We start from the raw sequence: 15,860 nt of genomic DNA on the forward strand, positions 1-15,860 counted from the left end.
AGATTTCTAATCAATAAGGGAATTAAGGATTACGGGGAGCGGGCGGGTAAGCAGAACTAAACCACGATCAGATCAGCCATGATCTTATTGAATGGCAGGGCAGGCTCGAGGGGCTAGATGGCCTACTCCTGCTCCTATTTCTTATGTTCTTACTGGATCACTGTTAGAAATGTCTGTTCAGATTTGCTGGGGGAATAGAGGCAACTCCACACCATTGTTCATCAAAAGCTGATTTAAAAGCTGGTATCAAAACCTCAATAAGCAGAGAAAAACCTGCTGCAACTTATTAAGCTGTGTCTCCCAAGGGCACATTGTACTAAAGCCAAAACCAATCCCGTAGGAATGCAAGAAAACTTAACACTAGTTCTGAATGTGTGCCAGTGTGCATGGCTCTTCCATGCTGCTTCAATTCATGTTGTGTGCTTTGATTTTGTTCTGACATTACTTGGAAGTCTTTAAAATGCTTTACTTTGTCAATCTATCAATCAGATTGTGTCAACCGCTCTCCCAAAATCCTTGTGCTTTGAGAAAGGAATTCCTGGAATTGTGACAATTATTAACCTCCAAATGTGTAATGTAAAACTAATGAAAGTTATTCTTTGCTAATACTTCACAGCATTGTTTAATCCTTGGGGCAGTTTTTACATTGCAGCACCTGATATTGAGACCCATTAGGAAATGTAAATTTTAATTACTGATTTGGATTGTACTCTGTGTAATTTAATCACAGAATTATGAGCAAATAAAATACAGGACAAGTTTAGTTTTCTCAATAGACACAATAGAATTGACAATTAGAATTATCACATGAGGCTCTACCCATGGAGTTTTATGTGTGTTTAAAAATTAAACCTGGCTATTGTAAAGTTACTCTGTCTGGTCACGGAAGGAATTCATAATTACGATCCATTATTTTGCAAAGCTGATCCTATCATAAAGGTTCACAGGGTATAAAAAAATCCTCGAAGCTGTCTGTGGTGAAAAGAACTTCAAAGAAATGAAGCTTTTATCTATTCAGATGAGTTTTGTAGTTTCAGTAATTTATTCATTCTGTGGTAGTGTAGACATTGAGCCAGTGTAAAGAACCATTGGTGGTATTTCTAAATGGTATTGGAAAGCAGTTTCCTGCGACAGCCAATATTGAGTCATGATTTCCATGAAGGGGTCATGAGTTCCAGAATTCTATTGATAATTACTTTCAGGTCTCCCATTAAAAACTACACTTCACTTTTCCCTTTTTAACTTTGGACTCAGACTATCAGTCCTTCAAACTTTCAAAGTGAGACCAGGCCACCACTTTCTAGCTTTAGAAACCAATTAGAACATAGAACAGTACAGCACAGAACAGGCCCTTCGGCCCACGATGTTGTGCCGAGCTTTATCTGAAACCAAGATCAAGCTATCCCACTCCCTATCATCCTGGTGTGCTCCATGTGCCTATCCAATAACCGCTTAAATGTTCCTAAAGTGTCTGACTCCACTATCACTGCAGGCAGTCCATTCCACACCCCAACCACTCTCTGCAAAAAGAACCTACCTCTGATATCCTTTCTATATCTCCCACCATGAACCCTATAGTTATGCCCCCTTGTAATAGCTCCACCCACCCGAGGAACTGGTCTTTGAACATTCACTCTATCTATCCCCTTCATCATTTTATAAACCTCTATTAAGTCTCCCCTCAGCCTCCTCCGCTTCAGAGAGGAGCAGCCCTAGCTCCCTCAATCTTTCCTCATAAGACCTACCCTCCAAACCAGGCAGCATCCTGGTAAATCTCCTCTGCACTCTTTCCAGCGCTTCCACATCTTCCTTATAGTGAGGTGACCAGAACTGCACACAATATTCCAAATGTGGTCTCACCAAGGTCCTGTACAGTTGCAGCATAACCCCACGGCTCTTAAACTCCAACCCCCTGTTAATAAAAGCTAACACACTATAGGCCTTCTTCACAGCTCTATCCACTTGAGTGGCAACCTTTAGAGATCTGTGGATATGGACCCCAAGATCTCTCTGTTCCTCCACAGTCTTCAGAACCCTACCTTTGACCCTGTAATCCACATTTAAATTAGTCCTACCAAAATGAATCACCTCACATTTATCAGGGTTAAACTCCATTTGCCATTTTTCAGCCCAGCTTTGCATCCTATCTATGTCTCTTTGCAGCCTACAACAGCCCTCCACCTCATCCACTACTCCACCAATCTTGGTGTCATCAGCAAATTTACTGATCCACCCTTCAGCCCCCTCCTCTAAGTCATTAATAAAAATCACAAAGAGCAGAGGACCAAGCACTGATCCCTGTGGCACTCCGCTAGCAACCTGCCTCCAGTCCGAAAATTTTCCATCCACCACCACCCTCTGTCTTCGATCAGATAGCCAGTTACCTATCCAATTGGCCAACTTTCCCTCTATCCCACACCTCCTTACTTTCATCATAAGCCGACCATGGGGGACCTTATCAAACGCCTTACTAAAATCCATGTATGTGACATCAACTGCCCTACCTTCATCAACACACTTAGTTACCTCCTCAAAAATTCAATCAAATTTGTGAGGCACGACTTGCCCTTCACGAATCCGTGCTGAACATCCCGGATTAATCCACATCTTTCTAAATGGTCGTAAATCCCATCCCTAACGACCTTTTCCATCAATTTACCAACCACTGAAGTAAGACTAACCGGTCTATAATTACCAGGTCATTTCTATTCCCTTTCTTAAACAGAGGAACAAAATTCGCCATTCTCCAGTCCTCTGGCACCATCCCCGTGGACAGTGAGGACCCAAAGATCAAAGCCAAAGGCTCTGCAATCTCATCCCTTGCCTCCCAAAGAATCCTAGGACATATTTCATCAGGCCCAGGGGACTTATCGACCTTCAGTTTATTCAAAACTGCCAGGACATCCTCCCTCCGAACATCTATTTCCTCCAGCCTATTAGCCTGTAACACCTTCTCTTCCTCAAAAACATGGACCCTCTCCTTGGTGAACACTGAAGAAAAGTATTCATTCATCACCTCGCCTATCTCTACTGACTCCATACACAAGTTCCCACTACTGTCCTTGACCAGCCCTAACCTCACCCTGGTCATTCTTTTATTCCTCACATAAGAGTAAAAAGCCTTGGGGTTTTCCTTGATCCGACCTGCCAAGGACTTCTCATGTCCCCTCCTAGCTCTCCTAAGCTCCTTTTTCAGCTCATTCCTTGCTAACTTGTAACCCTCAATCGAGCCATCTGAACCTTGTTTCCTCATCCCTACATAAGCTTCCCTCTTCCTTTTCACAAGACATTCCACCTCTTTCGTGAACCATGGTTCCCTCACTTGGCCATTTCCTCCCTGCCTGACAGGGATATACCTATCAAGGACACCCAGTATTTGTTCCTTGAAAAAGTTCCACTTTTCATTAGTGCCTTTCCCTGACAGTTTCTGTTCCCATCTTATGCCCCCTAATTCATGCCTAATCGCATCATAATTACGTCTCCCCCAATTGTAAACCTTGCCCTGCCGTACGGCCCTATCCCTCTCCATTGCAATAACAAAAGACACCGAATTGTGGTCACTATCTCCAAAGTGCTCTCCCACAACCAAATCTAACACTTGCCCCGGTTCATTTCCCAGTACCAAATCCAATGTGGCCTCACCTCTTGTCGGCCTATCCACATATTGTGTCAGGAAACCCTCCTGCACACACTGCACAAAAATTGCAAACCATTTTTTAACCTTTGTCTCCCTATCTCTGTAGCCTGCTCCAAACATACAGCGCTCCATTAACCCTGTGTTCCTCCAATTCTTGCTTCTAGTCTATCCTCCACTCCCTTTGTCCCACCATTTGTGGATGTATCTTCAGTCGTCTAGGCCCCAGGAGCCAGAGTATCCTCCTTAAGCCTCCTTTTCTCTGTCCTCCTGTGCTCCTTATAACCTATCTCTTTGGCCAAGCTTTTAAATCACAACTTCAATATCTCCTTTTAAGCTTCTATGTCAGTTTTTGTACAACTCTACTTCTTCCATGCACCTTGGGATTTTTTTCTGTATTACCAGTATTATATAGTGTAACTTGTTGTTTTCTATAAAATTAACATTCAACTCCTCTCACCATCAGAATGCTGCAAAATACATGGTGTGGAAAGCAGCTGGGGCTGATGGGAAAACAAAATCACTGCTATAATTTTCAGAAAAAGCAGCTTGCAGCACAAAGGTCTACAAAAACGTAATTGCAAATATAATACCTTGCAACAGCCGAAAAACAATCCGACTATAATTTCTTCCATATGGCATTTATCTCAGAGTACATGTAAGGTAATTTTTGTCTCGTTAAAGCATTACTCATTGAAGTTATTTCTGTATAGATTTAACAAAGACACTCTTCATTATCACTTGTTGGATTCCTACGACATGAAAAGAAATCCAACACAATCTGTTCAAAACATTACTTCTACCGCTGTTTTTTAAAATGGATTTTCGGTTGATCCAAAAAAGATGGCTGTGACAAATTACATGACTATAGGATTGGCTCTCTGTTCTGGGAGCTACCACCAGGAGTTACAAAAACAAAATAATTCCTCCCTTGGCCTGTGAAATCTCACACCTCATTTTATAGACCCCGTGTAGTTAATGAAAACAGAGGAGGTGCAGATGGGCTTGTTCCCAAACATGAACTATCACGAAAGAGAGAGACCGAAACTCATTATACCGGAAGAGATGTTAATAACCACCTCATCTCTTTCCAAAGGAGAAACAATTGAATTTTGGCCAGAAGCATAGAAACTGATTGTTAAACTGTAATTGACCATTAATGGGCCATGTCACATGACCCAAGCCTCTGGCCTTTCGGACAGTTTTAACATTACTTATTTGGCCTCATAGGCATTCTGCTGTTTAATATCAAGCCAATGAACCAACCTGCACTTCCTGTCACCACCAGCAGAACTTGAGGCAGAACAACAGCCTGCTCCGATGTCTTGAAACCTGTCTCTGCTGGAAAATTTCCCAACAGTCTATATACCTACTTCATCTGCAGTATTAACACTAACTGTAAAGTGGACAGCACAACTCCAGTCATCAGCCAGCTCAAATTGAAATGTGAAAGAATTCCGCATTGTATTCTGTCTCTGGAAATCTTGTGAAATAATATGGATTTCTGTGGTTCTTGTAATATTACCATCCATAATTGTAATTGTTTTTTCTATCTTCCTTTTATTGTATATTTGTGTAGTGGAGTGGGAAGTGCACAAGCATGCCTTCTCTTGGTTTTGAATGTGGAATGAACTAACCTTCCGAGTTAATGCAAATTTGCTGTGGGTTTTTAGTAAATTGGATCTCACACACTGAGGGTTTGGGAAAACCCGCCATCGCATACCTTAAAAATAATTCAAAACACCTGATACAGGTGATGAGAAGAAATAAGTACAGTTTATACTTATCTCTCTCCTGTCTGCAACACACTCAATAATGAAATACTCACCCACACATAAGGTGCCATCACCAACCCATCCCTCGCGGCAGCTGCATTCGAAGCTTCCAGGAATATTGACACATGAAGCGTGCATATCACAGTTGTGGGCTCCAATTTCACACTCATCAACATCTGAAAGGTCAATAACAAAGTAGAAATAGAAGGTATATTTTGGAATTAACATTAATTTGGGATGATACCCTGTTAGATAAAGCCACTTGAGCCAAAATATGGAAAGAACTGCGCTATTGATTTATAAGCTATTCTATAGGATTAAATATTTCATACAAATTATTGAACATCCCCACTTCTGACCTAATGATGGGAGAAAGGCCATTGATGAATCAGCTGAAGATGCTGTGGATCACCTCTTACTGTTCTCAATGCTAGAGATTTATATGCCTAGTCTACTTAATCTCTCAACAAAAGACAATCCCACGGAGTAACGGTCAGAAACTATATCCGAACTCTAGCCTTACTTCTGTCACGGGAAATTACTAGAATCCATTTTAAGGAGGTTATGTCAGTATACTTAAAAAATCATAATGGGATCAGGACAAGTCAATGTGGTTTGTGGAAGGAAAATTGTGTTTAACTAATTTATTAGAGTTCTTTGAGGAAGTAACAAGCAAGGTGAATAAAGGAGAACCGGGAGATGCGGAATATTTGGATTTCCACATTACGCCTGATAAGGTGCCATATAAAAGGTTACTGTACAAGATAAGAATACATGATGTAACATATTCGCATGGAGAGAGGATTGGTTAGCTAACAGGAAGCAGAGAGTAAGGATAAATGAGTCTTCTTTGGGTTGGAATGATGTGACGAGTGGAGTGCCACAGAGTTCAGTGCTGGCGTATCAACTATTTACAATTTATACCAACGACTTGAATGAAGGGACCAAATGTATGGCAGCTAAATATGCCAATTACACCAAGATAGGTAGGAAAGTAAGTTATCAGGAGGAGGCAACAAGCCTACAAAGGAATATAGATAAAGTGAGTGGCCAAACATTTTCCAGATGGAGTATATTGTGGGGAAATGTGAACTTGCCCACTTTGGCAGGAAGAATGGAAAACCAGTATACTAATTAAATGGGGAAAGATTGCAGAATTCAGTGCTGGAGGGGTCTGGGTCCCTGGTACATTAATCATAAAATTAGTACATAGGTTCAGCAGGTGATTAGGAAGGCAAATGAAATGTTGATATTTATTTCAAGAGTATACAAGTACAGAAATTTCACTGTAGTTGTATAGGACCTCATGTGGACTGCTGCGTGTGTTTTTCTCTCCATTTCTGAGAAAGCATATAATTGTGTTAGAAGCAGTTCAGAAAAGGTTAACCCAGCTCATTCCTGGGATGAAAGTGTTGTCGAATGAAAAAAGTTTGAACAGGTTGGGCCTATATTCATTGGAGTTTAGAAGAATGAGAGGTGATTTTAGGGGACTTGATAGGGTGGATACTAGAGCGGGGGTGGTATTTCGGTGTGGGGGAAACTAGAACTAGGGGATACGGTTTAAGAATAAGGGGTTTCACAAGGAATTTATTTTCTCTCAAAGTATCAGTAATCTGTGAAATTAACTTCCAGTGAAAGCAGTAGAGGCTTGATCATTGAATTTATTCAAGGCTGAGTTAGGTAGATATTTGATAAAGAAGGGAGTCAAGAGTTTTTGGGGGGCAGACAGGAAAGTGAAGTTGAGATCATGAACAGATCAACTCTGATCTTATCAAATGGCAGAGCAATCTGAAAGGACTGAATAGCCTATTCCTGTTCCGAAGAGTCATCCCTATGATTCAGTCTAGTGAACATTTGTTGCATTTCCTCTAAAACAAATGCATACATTTTTAGGAAAGGAGATCATTACTGTATAGTGCAGTTTCGTCTCATCAATACCCTATTTAATTGGATTTAGTTTTCTTTACTCTTATACTACAATCCACTAGGATTAAAGGCTAATGTAACATTTGCTTTCCTAATTGCTCATTGTACCACAATGTTAACTTTTGGTGATTCAGATGTAAGGCACTCGGGTTCCTCTGAACATCAACAGTTCCCAGTCTCTTACCATTTAAAAAATATCGTTCTTTTCTACTTTTGATATGAAAGTGCATAACTTCACTCTCCAACGTTTATCCCCATCTGCCATGTTCATAGCCAATCACTTAACCTCTCTACATCATTTTGCAGCCTCTTTGCATCCCACTTGCAGCTTACTTGCCCACCCAGCTTTGAATTTTCTTCAATCCTGGGTACATAGCATTCTGAACAAGCAAATATTTATTGTGCCCACTTGTAATAAAATGTAGTTCCTTGGGTTGAACTTTAAACCTAATATTGTGGAAGAGTGGCCTTGATTTTTCAAATTGCACTGTCAGGGGAGAAGCTTCTAACATCAATGTATACTCATAAAATTGCACCCATTTTACTATATTTTAGATTTAAAATGATATTCATTTACAATCCTCAAAGGAAAGAATGAGGTTCAATGAGGTTCACATCTTCCAGCAATAGCCTTACCTGAACATCCGGTTGTTCCCTTCTTCACAGAATATCCCAGTTGGCAATGGCAGATGAAGGAACCTTTGGTATTTTCACAATCGCCATAGAGACAGATGTTCGGATTCAAGTCACATTCATTCACATCTGCAATGACATAACTTTATGTCACTCATTAAAACTGTTAAAATTTACTTAAGTTGTGTCAAACGCACAGAAAATATTATCAATCATGAAAGAAACAGAACCTTGTTGATCAAGGTAAATAATAATTGTTATGTCATGATTATCTTGGCATTTACCAATGCAGGTCCTCATGTCCATAGAAGCCATGAATCCATCAAAGCAAAGGCAGCGGTACTCGCCGGGGATGTTAGTGCACTGTCCACCATCACAAATATCAGGATTATCCTCACATTCATCAATATCTGATGAAACAAGACAAAAAAAACAAGTCAAGTGAAAATTATGATTTTGAAAACCCCTCTTAATGGGTGTAAATTGAGAGAGGTAGATATTCAGTGAGACCCTGGTGTCCTCACGCATCAGTCACTGAAAGTAAGTGCGCAGGTACAGCAGGCAGTAAAGAAGGCAAATGTATGTTGGCCTTCATAGGGGGAGGATTTGATCATAGGAACAGAGATGCTTTATTGCAATTGTATAGGGCATTGGTGAGGCCACATCTGGAGTATTTTGCGCAGTTCTGATGTCCTTATCTGAGGAAGAATGTTCTTGTTATATAGCGAGTGCAGCAAACATTTATTAGGCTAATTCCTGGGATGGCAGGACTGTCATATGAGGAGACACTAAGTCAGTTAGGCTGGCATAGTGGTTAGCACTACTGCCAGGGACCTCACAACGCCAGGGACCTGGGTTCGATTCCAGTCTTGGATGATTGTCTATGTGGAGTTTGCGTGGGTTTCCTCTCTCAGTCCAAAGATGTGCAGGTTAGGTGGATTGGCCATGCTAATTGCTCCTTAATGTCCCACGATGTTAGGAGACTTAGTGGGATAAATGTGCAGGGTTATGGGGATTGGGCAGGGGTGGACCAAGGTAAGGTACTCAGTCAGAGAATTGATGCAGACTCAATGGGCCGAATGGTCTCTTCCTGTACTGTAGGGATTCTATATTCATTGGAGTTTAGAAGAGTGAGAGAGGATCTCATGGAAGCTTATAAAATTCTAATCAGATTAGACAGGGTAGATTCAGAAAGAATGTTCCCAATGGTGGGGAGTCCAGAACTAGGCATCATAGTTTGAAGATAAGAGGTAAAATTTTTAGTATTGGGATGAGGAGAAATCTTTTCACCCAGAGAATGGTAAATCTATGGAATTCTCTACCAACTACAGAAAGTAGTTGAGGCCAAAACGTTGTGTGATTTAAAGAAGGAATTAGATATATCTTGGGGCTAAAGGGATCAAGGGATATGGAGGGGGATGGCAGGATCAGGGTATTAAATTTGATGATCAGCCGTGATTATAATGAATGGCAGGGCAGGCTCGAAGGGCTGAATGTCCTACTCCGGCTTCTATTTTCTATGCATGTTTCTATGTATTAATCTGTTAAATAGTCATAATCTCAATAAATTCTACTGCATAATAACTAGTCTGATCATTAATGGTGATGCAAATTAAGATGTTTTAAGAAATTTCTTAGATTGTTTTGTGTTCAGTGGTGACTGATGAGATGGCGTAGGAACCTTGATAATTATTATTACATAATCAGGGACATTTTACAGATTAACAGCAGATACCATCTGCAGAAATAATGAATATGGCTGATCTGAATCATTTTAAAAATTGGAACATTTGATGTTGTCATACTAGAATAAAGTAAAATCCTTTCTCAGCTTACCTGCACAGGTTCTCTTATCAGGCATCAGAGCATAGCCTTCAATACAACTGCATTCATAGCTGCCTTCTGAATTTGTACAGTGTGTGTCACAGCCTCCATTCATAATAGTACATTCATCAATATCTGAAATATGAAATGGTGGTGTAAAATATCCCAATTAAACTTTAGATTTTTCATGATGATGTGCATAAAAGTGGACATTCAGATTGCAGTTCGAATACCTATTTTGTTTTATTGGGGAACTTAAGTGCCAAGTCCCAGTGTGTTATACGTCATCAGGTTGACAATAAAAATCTAGATATTCACACAGCATTAAGAAAATAATGTGATATATAACTGAACGAAGTATGCTTCAGTGGATCTTACCAACACAGCCTTGCCTGTCAGGAGTAGCCTGGTATCCAGAGTTGCAAGCACATTGATAAGTTCCAATCATATTGACACACTTGCCATTTCTGCAGAGGTTGTCACTGAGGGAACACTCATTGATATCTGAAGAAGACAGGAAGCAAGAAAATTTCACATAGAATGCAGTTTATGGGTCAATGACAAAAAAATGGAAGACTTTGGATAAATAGCTGGTGAGATCATCTCTAGTAAATAACCTGGTTTCTCTTACCAACACAGGCACTGCCATCTGGAGTAAGCTCATGTCCTGGGGGGCATATACACCTGTAGCTGCCTTCTGTGTTTATACAAGTTCCACCTCGGCACAGAAGAGGATTCCTCTCACATTCATCAATATCTGCATGGAGAAAGCAAAAATAACACAAGGATATTTGCTTGTGATGACATAGCAGTTGAATCAAAAATATAGCATTGTAAGAATTAGGTAGGTTCTTGATATTAACATAATTTGTTGACATGCTTATTAAAATTCCCATCCTCTAACATCTGTTTACTGGTCTAAAAACAGATAATCGGCTACTCTTTCACATCAGTGTGTAAATAATAATTGTGAAATGTTGCACATGGATTCCCTCTATGATATTAACAGACATAATATTGTGGAGTTTAATTATTACATTCCTCGTCCTCATTTTACAATGTATTTTTATTTTCTTCCTCTGTTCTTTCTCAACATTCCTTTCCCTTTTAATGATCTAGCTGATTGCCACATGTGAAAATCATGGTTAAAATTTTCCAAACCAAACTACTACGAAATCCACTTTAGAGATTCTGTATAGATGAAATAAAGTATCTGCTCTCTCTGGGACACACAGCACTAGAATGAGAGAGACAAACTGTTTTCAATCCTCTGACTACAATATGATTTGACTAACCTCACAGTTTGCCTGATATCTTATTGGAATGGGTCAGATTGTGGATTGATCATATGAGGAATGCAGCTAAATTAAGACCTTTTTAAAATGTAGCCTGATATTAGGAAAAAATAGCTACAACCACTGTTTATACCAGTGCCAAAATTACTGCTGGGCAACAAGCTGTATATGGTAATAAACTTTCTCAATGTGGATTACCAATGGCTCTAAAATGTTAGCTTCATTCTCAAAAACAGCTGTGTTTTGCAATTTAGGTAGAACAAAGGGCTAGATAATAGAATTAAAACCCTGCTGTTCACGTTGCATTACTTCTCCGCCTCGGTATTTGAAATGTATCAAATTTTCTATTTTTAGATCTCTTCACATTAAGTACTATTCCTTGGTTGGACCAACAGCAGGCACTCTGGCCTCCATGCAAACTATCAGGTTGGTTTAAAGGAATGAGCTGGGGTGATTTGCCTGCTGATTTTCCTTCCCGCCCTGTGAGCAAGTAACTAGTATTCATTTGCCTCCTTTCCTGATTAGATAGTACTCACCCATTTTACATTTGTTGGTTGGCTTTTTCTTTTCAGAAAGCCATGCAACCAAAAACAATTCTAAAAAATGATGCTGTACGATTCATGTTATTGGGTGTCTTCAGAGGCATACAATAAAGTATATTAAGTGAATATACTTACCCATGCAATTTTTCATCATCATAAATCCACTCTCGAAACCTTCAAAACACTCACACTCGAAGCTACCAGGAGTATTGACACAAGTTCCATTTCCACACAGGTCGGGAGAGATGCGGCATTCATCAATGTCTAATTAAAGGGGGGAAAACAGATTTCATGGTGAAGTATTCTGAAGGAAGGAAAAAGGTTACTGTCTCTACTTTATGTTTTCCATTTTTGTGTTACATACCTCTCTTCTACCTCTATGAGCAAAAGGTCAAGAGGCATAACTGACTGTTGGAAATTTTGATCAAGTTAAATCATTTTGAGCTGGTATGAATTAGGATCCTGAAGCAGCAAACTTTAGTTGGAAATTTCTAACTTGAGGCTCTCTAGAAAGTATTCTAGAACAGACAATGCCCAAGATTACTCAGGCTGGACAGTTTGAATAGCAGGTAGGTAGGCCTGCCAGTCAAGCTGTATACTGAAATAACCTTTCTTTTCATTTCCTGCAATGCTATCCGACTGCACTACGATCAGAACATTGGGTGGAATTTTGCACTGGCTGTGGTGAAAAACTGGCGTGTAGCTCTCCAGCTGCACAGTTGAGTTTTCTCTGCAGATCTTCTGTCACTCTGTCCAAGCACCGGGCAACCCCTCAAGCACAGTGACAACCCACACCTCCTCCACACATAAGTACCAGGGCAACCCGCCCCTCCTCCCTCCACCACGCACAACCCCTTCCCACATAATTAAAGCTCCACACCCCCCACCAAATGGAGCTCCAGAGGGCCAGCCCCTGGCACTGTCAGGATGACAGGGGAGAATACCAGGGCACTCCCTGGGCATATCCCTCTCACCCTGGAAGCTATTCACACTTTTGTGACCCCGGTGGGTTCCCCTCGACTGCTTCACGATTTGCAGAAACTGGTGTAAACCTCGCCGATGTGATGCCACATTGGCGAGGGGGAAATTCTTTATTTGTGGGAACATATGGAGGGGGAGCCTTTTAAATGTACATAAATTGATTGAAATGGATTTAAATGAAGTTTTGCATCACTGGTGAGGGGCGGGGAAAACAAGTTCTCTGCCAAAATCTTGCTGCCGTTCACACCGGCAGGATCTTACAGACCTGCCAATGGCACATCTCCGCCATGGGTGTCCTGGCTGCGAGGGATGCGTTCAACAGGAGACGCCATTGGCAATGGCAGGACCATAAGATCCTGCCACCAGCAAGCGGCACGCCACCTCCCACCGCCATTAAAGATGCCATGGCGAGGGAGAAAAATCCCACCACTGATCTCTGAGATTCACGTTCTCGCACGATTCTCCACTGGCATTGCCATTTTCGCCTGCAGCAAACACAGGTAGAAAATCCCCCCCATTGAATCTATATTACTCCTCAACGTCTGCATTACAATATCTGTCCAGGAAAGAGAAACAATTCAGTAAAACTGATCACTAATCTATTCTAATTTTTCTTTGTTTTACCATAGGATATTTCACCTAACATTTTACATTTAAATTCACCAAAGGTGGACAATCAGTAATGAAGTAAAGTTTAATTTACATGATAGCAATACACACAATTACTTTCAAATCCTATCAAGTATGGAACAAGTGTTTTACATTTATAAGGTAAATCAGATTATGACAATAAACATTTGAGCTTTTTAACTGTTCACATTTTTCAGAATATAAACATAGGGAGATTGCTTTATATTCTATTGCTGCATTGCATCAGCTGAATGTACTTTGTTTTCCGTTTTGTTTCTGCTACTTTTTCTGCTTGTTTACAGATTATATTCTTAATATTATTTGTTGTATTTGCCTACTGAAATCTGTTGTGCACTTGGGCTTGTTCCTGACATTGATTCTATTCACACTGTTTAAGTAGTTGACCCTTTGTGTGCCTCTAGCATTGTATGTGGAGTTGGTCCTGTTTATATTGCTCGTTATACTATCGCAGTTAATTTTTGTGCTTCTTATCCCATCTCTGCTGCTGGTCCTTGCTTGTGTTGCTCTCTGTGTGCAGAATCTTACACCTTTGAAAATATTCTTCCACCTGGGACAAATAACTCCTGCCCACTTATAAGACCTTCCCAGAGACATCAATTAAGGCGTCAACTTTAGAAGTCCCATTAAATTAAGAATGCTGGGCACGTTCCTGAGGTTTCAGGCTCAATGAGAGGACCTGCAGCTTTGTAAGGCCCCGAAACAGAGGTGTCCTTGAAAGAGTAAATAAAACATGAAATCTGATATGGACTAAAGCCTGTTGGTCTATCGGAAGTCCCTCTGGAGGAATCCCTTAGGCTGCAGGTGTGGCCTGTCTTGCCTGCGACCACATCACTGGAGCATTAAGCCTCCGGTTCCAATGTCTCCCTGACCTGTCCCTGAAAGGCTGCCTTCACAGAGCAGCTGAGCCTGGTACTCAGCGGGAGGATGTTCTGACCCAGGGAGATCCCGATGGAGTCCTCCCTATCCTCCTAATAAGTAATCAATGGCTTCCCACCACTGCCAGACATGTAGGGGGGAATTTTACCATTTGGAGTCTAAGGGCCGGATCCGGGCGTAATGCAGATCCGAGCCCGGAATCCTCTTTGCAGCGCGCCCATATGCTTTTTGCCAGTTCCAGTCCGATCTGCGCAGTGGGCGGGGCTTAGCGCTGCCGGAACGATCGGAGCTCTGAACTGCGCATGCGCAGTTCGAAAAAAAATCCGAAGCAGCGTGCCCGGGCGCGAAAGAAAAAAACAGCAGAGAGAGCAGAGAGGGGGGGAGGAGGATGGACTTGGGAGAATCTTGTAAACTGAAAATAATGTAGCATCTTCTTTGTGCTGCCTAATTATATATGGGAAAGATAATTAAACTGCAGTGTCCTAGTGACCTGTGTAATACATTTGTGATCTGTAACTGGATTGTTGATGTCCCTGTAGCCATGAGCCAGTTTGGAAGAATTGTCCCCGTGGTGGAACTTGGGGGAAATAAGATTCAAGGAGATTACTAAATCTGGGAAATCAACCATAGTGAAAAGAAGTTTGTATTGGCAACTCTTCTCTCACATTCCATGGCAGATGTGCCACTACTTATGAATGTGATTTGCATGGGCAACATTGGGTGCAGCTAATCTGCCTCTGGAGCAGCCTTGGATCCTTTCTTTCCTCTTGTTTTCATCTGAACATTGCACAGAATTAGAGGAATTCCCTTTGGAAGATAATGTCAAAATTATAATTGCAGGAACTAAATTTGGGAAAAAATTTCAGTCAAAAATTTGGGAAAATATTTCAAAATATATATCCCCCCATCTATATTCATAAGTAATCACATTCATAAGTAGGAGCACATCTGCCATGGAATGTGATCATTTGGATCAAGTTGTCTTACCTGTGCAGTTCCTTTCCTCCATATCCAGAGCAAATCCACTGTCACACCTACACCTAAAGCTGCCAATGGTGTTCCTGCACTTCCCATTACTGCAGAGGTTTTGAAACACTTTACATTCATTGACGTCTGTAAAGGCAATACACAACATGAACAGAACCACCAAGTTATAAAAGTATCACAACATTTTTGATACACTGCTAAATTCAAAAGTTGCCCATTTTATTTTGCAAGGGAACATTTTGCCATATGAGCAATTCAACACTTTAGCGATCTCACCAAATAGAAATTTTGGGGGCATAAAGAAAGTGAACATTAAATTTAACCACTTACATTTATTAAAAAATCACTCCAGTTCTTTTGAAACTTATCTACCATGGGGGAGATGTAAATATTGTATTAAATTTATAGCTTAACTAGTTAAATTATTTAATATAACTACAAATAATTGTTGAGTGATATTTTTAAACTTGAAATCTCAATAGCTGAATAAAACACAATAAAGATGGCAGGGTAGGTGATGTGTTGCACCTGTAGCATGTGAGCCGTGGTGGACACCTGTGTGATCCGTGGCAGCCACATCAGCACTAAGTGTCTGCAGCTCAAGGAATTTTGACTCAGAGTTGATGAGCCGAAGTCTGAGTTATGAGTCTCTACCAATGATATTGGTAGACCTAAAAAGGTTCTGCTGAGGGATTAATGGCAGCTAAATGAGAACACAGAGGCACAAAGGTAAGAA

At 40.7% G+C, this 15,860-nt stretch overlaps 1 protein-coding gene across 1 annotated transcript in view; it reads right to left on the reverse strand.

Annotated features, from left to right (window-relative positions):
• Positions 1-15,860, reverse strand: part of fbn2 (fibrillin 2) — a 348,986-nt gene that overhangs the window by 108,514 nt on the left and 224,612 nt on the right. Inside the window, exons 25-32 of the mRNA XM_078214343.1 lie at positions 15,125-15,250; positions 11,765-11,893; positions 10,424-10,549; positions 10,171-10,296; positions 9,805-9,927; positions 8,253-8,378; positions 7,972-8,097; positions 5,463-5,585 (exon numbers count right to left, since the gene is read on the reverse strand). Coding sequence (XP_078070469.1) covers positions 5,463-5,585; positions 7,972-8,097; positions 8,253-8,378; positions 9,805-9,927; positions 10,171-10,296; positions 10,424-10,549; positions 11,765-11,893; positions 15,125-15,250 — 1,005 coding nt within the window. The remainder of the gene's footprint in view (positions 1-5,462; positions 5,586-7,971; positions 8,098-8,252; positions 8,379-9,804; positions 9,928-10,170; positions 10,297-10,423; positions 10,550-11,764; positions 11,894-15,124; positions 15,251-15,860) is intronic.

Source organism: Mustelus asterias, chromosome 6 (genome assembly GCF_964213995.1).
Source record: "Mustelus asterias chromosome 6, sMusAst1.hap1.1, whole genome shotgun sequence".
Lineage (NCBI taxonomy): Eukaryota > Metazoa > Chordata > Chondrichthyes > Carcharhiniformes > Triakidae > Mustelus > Mustelus asterias.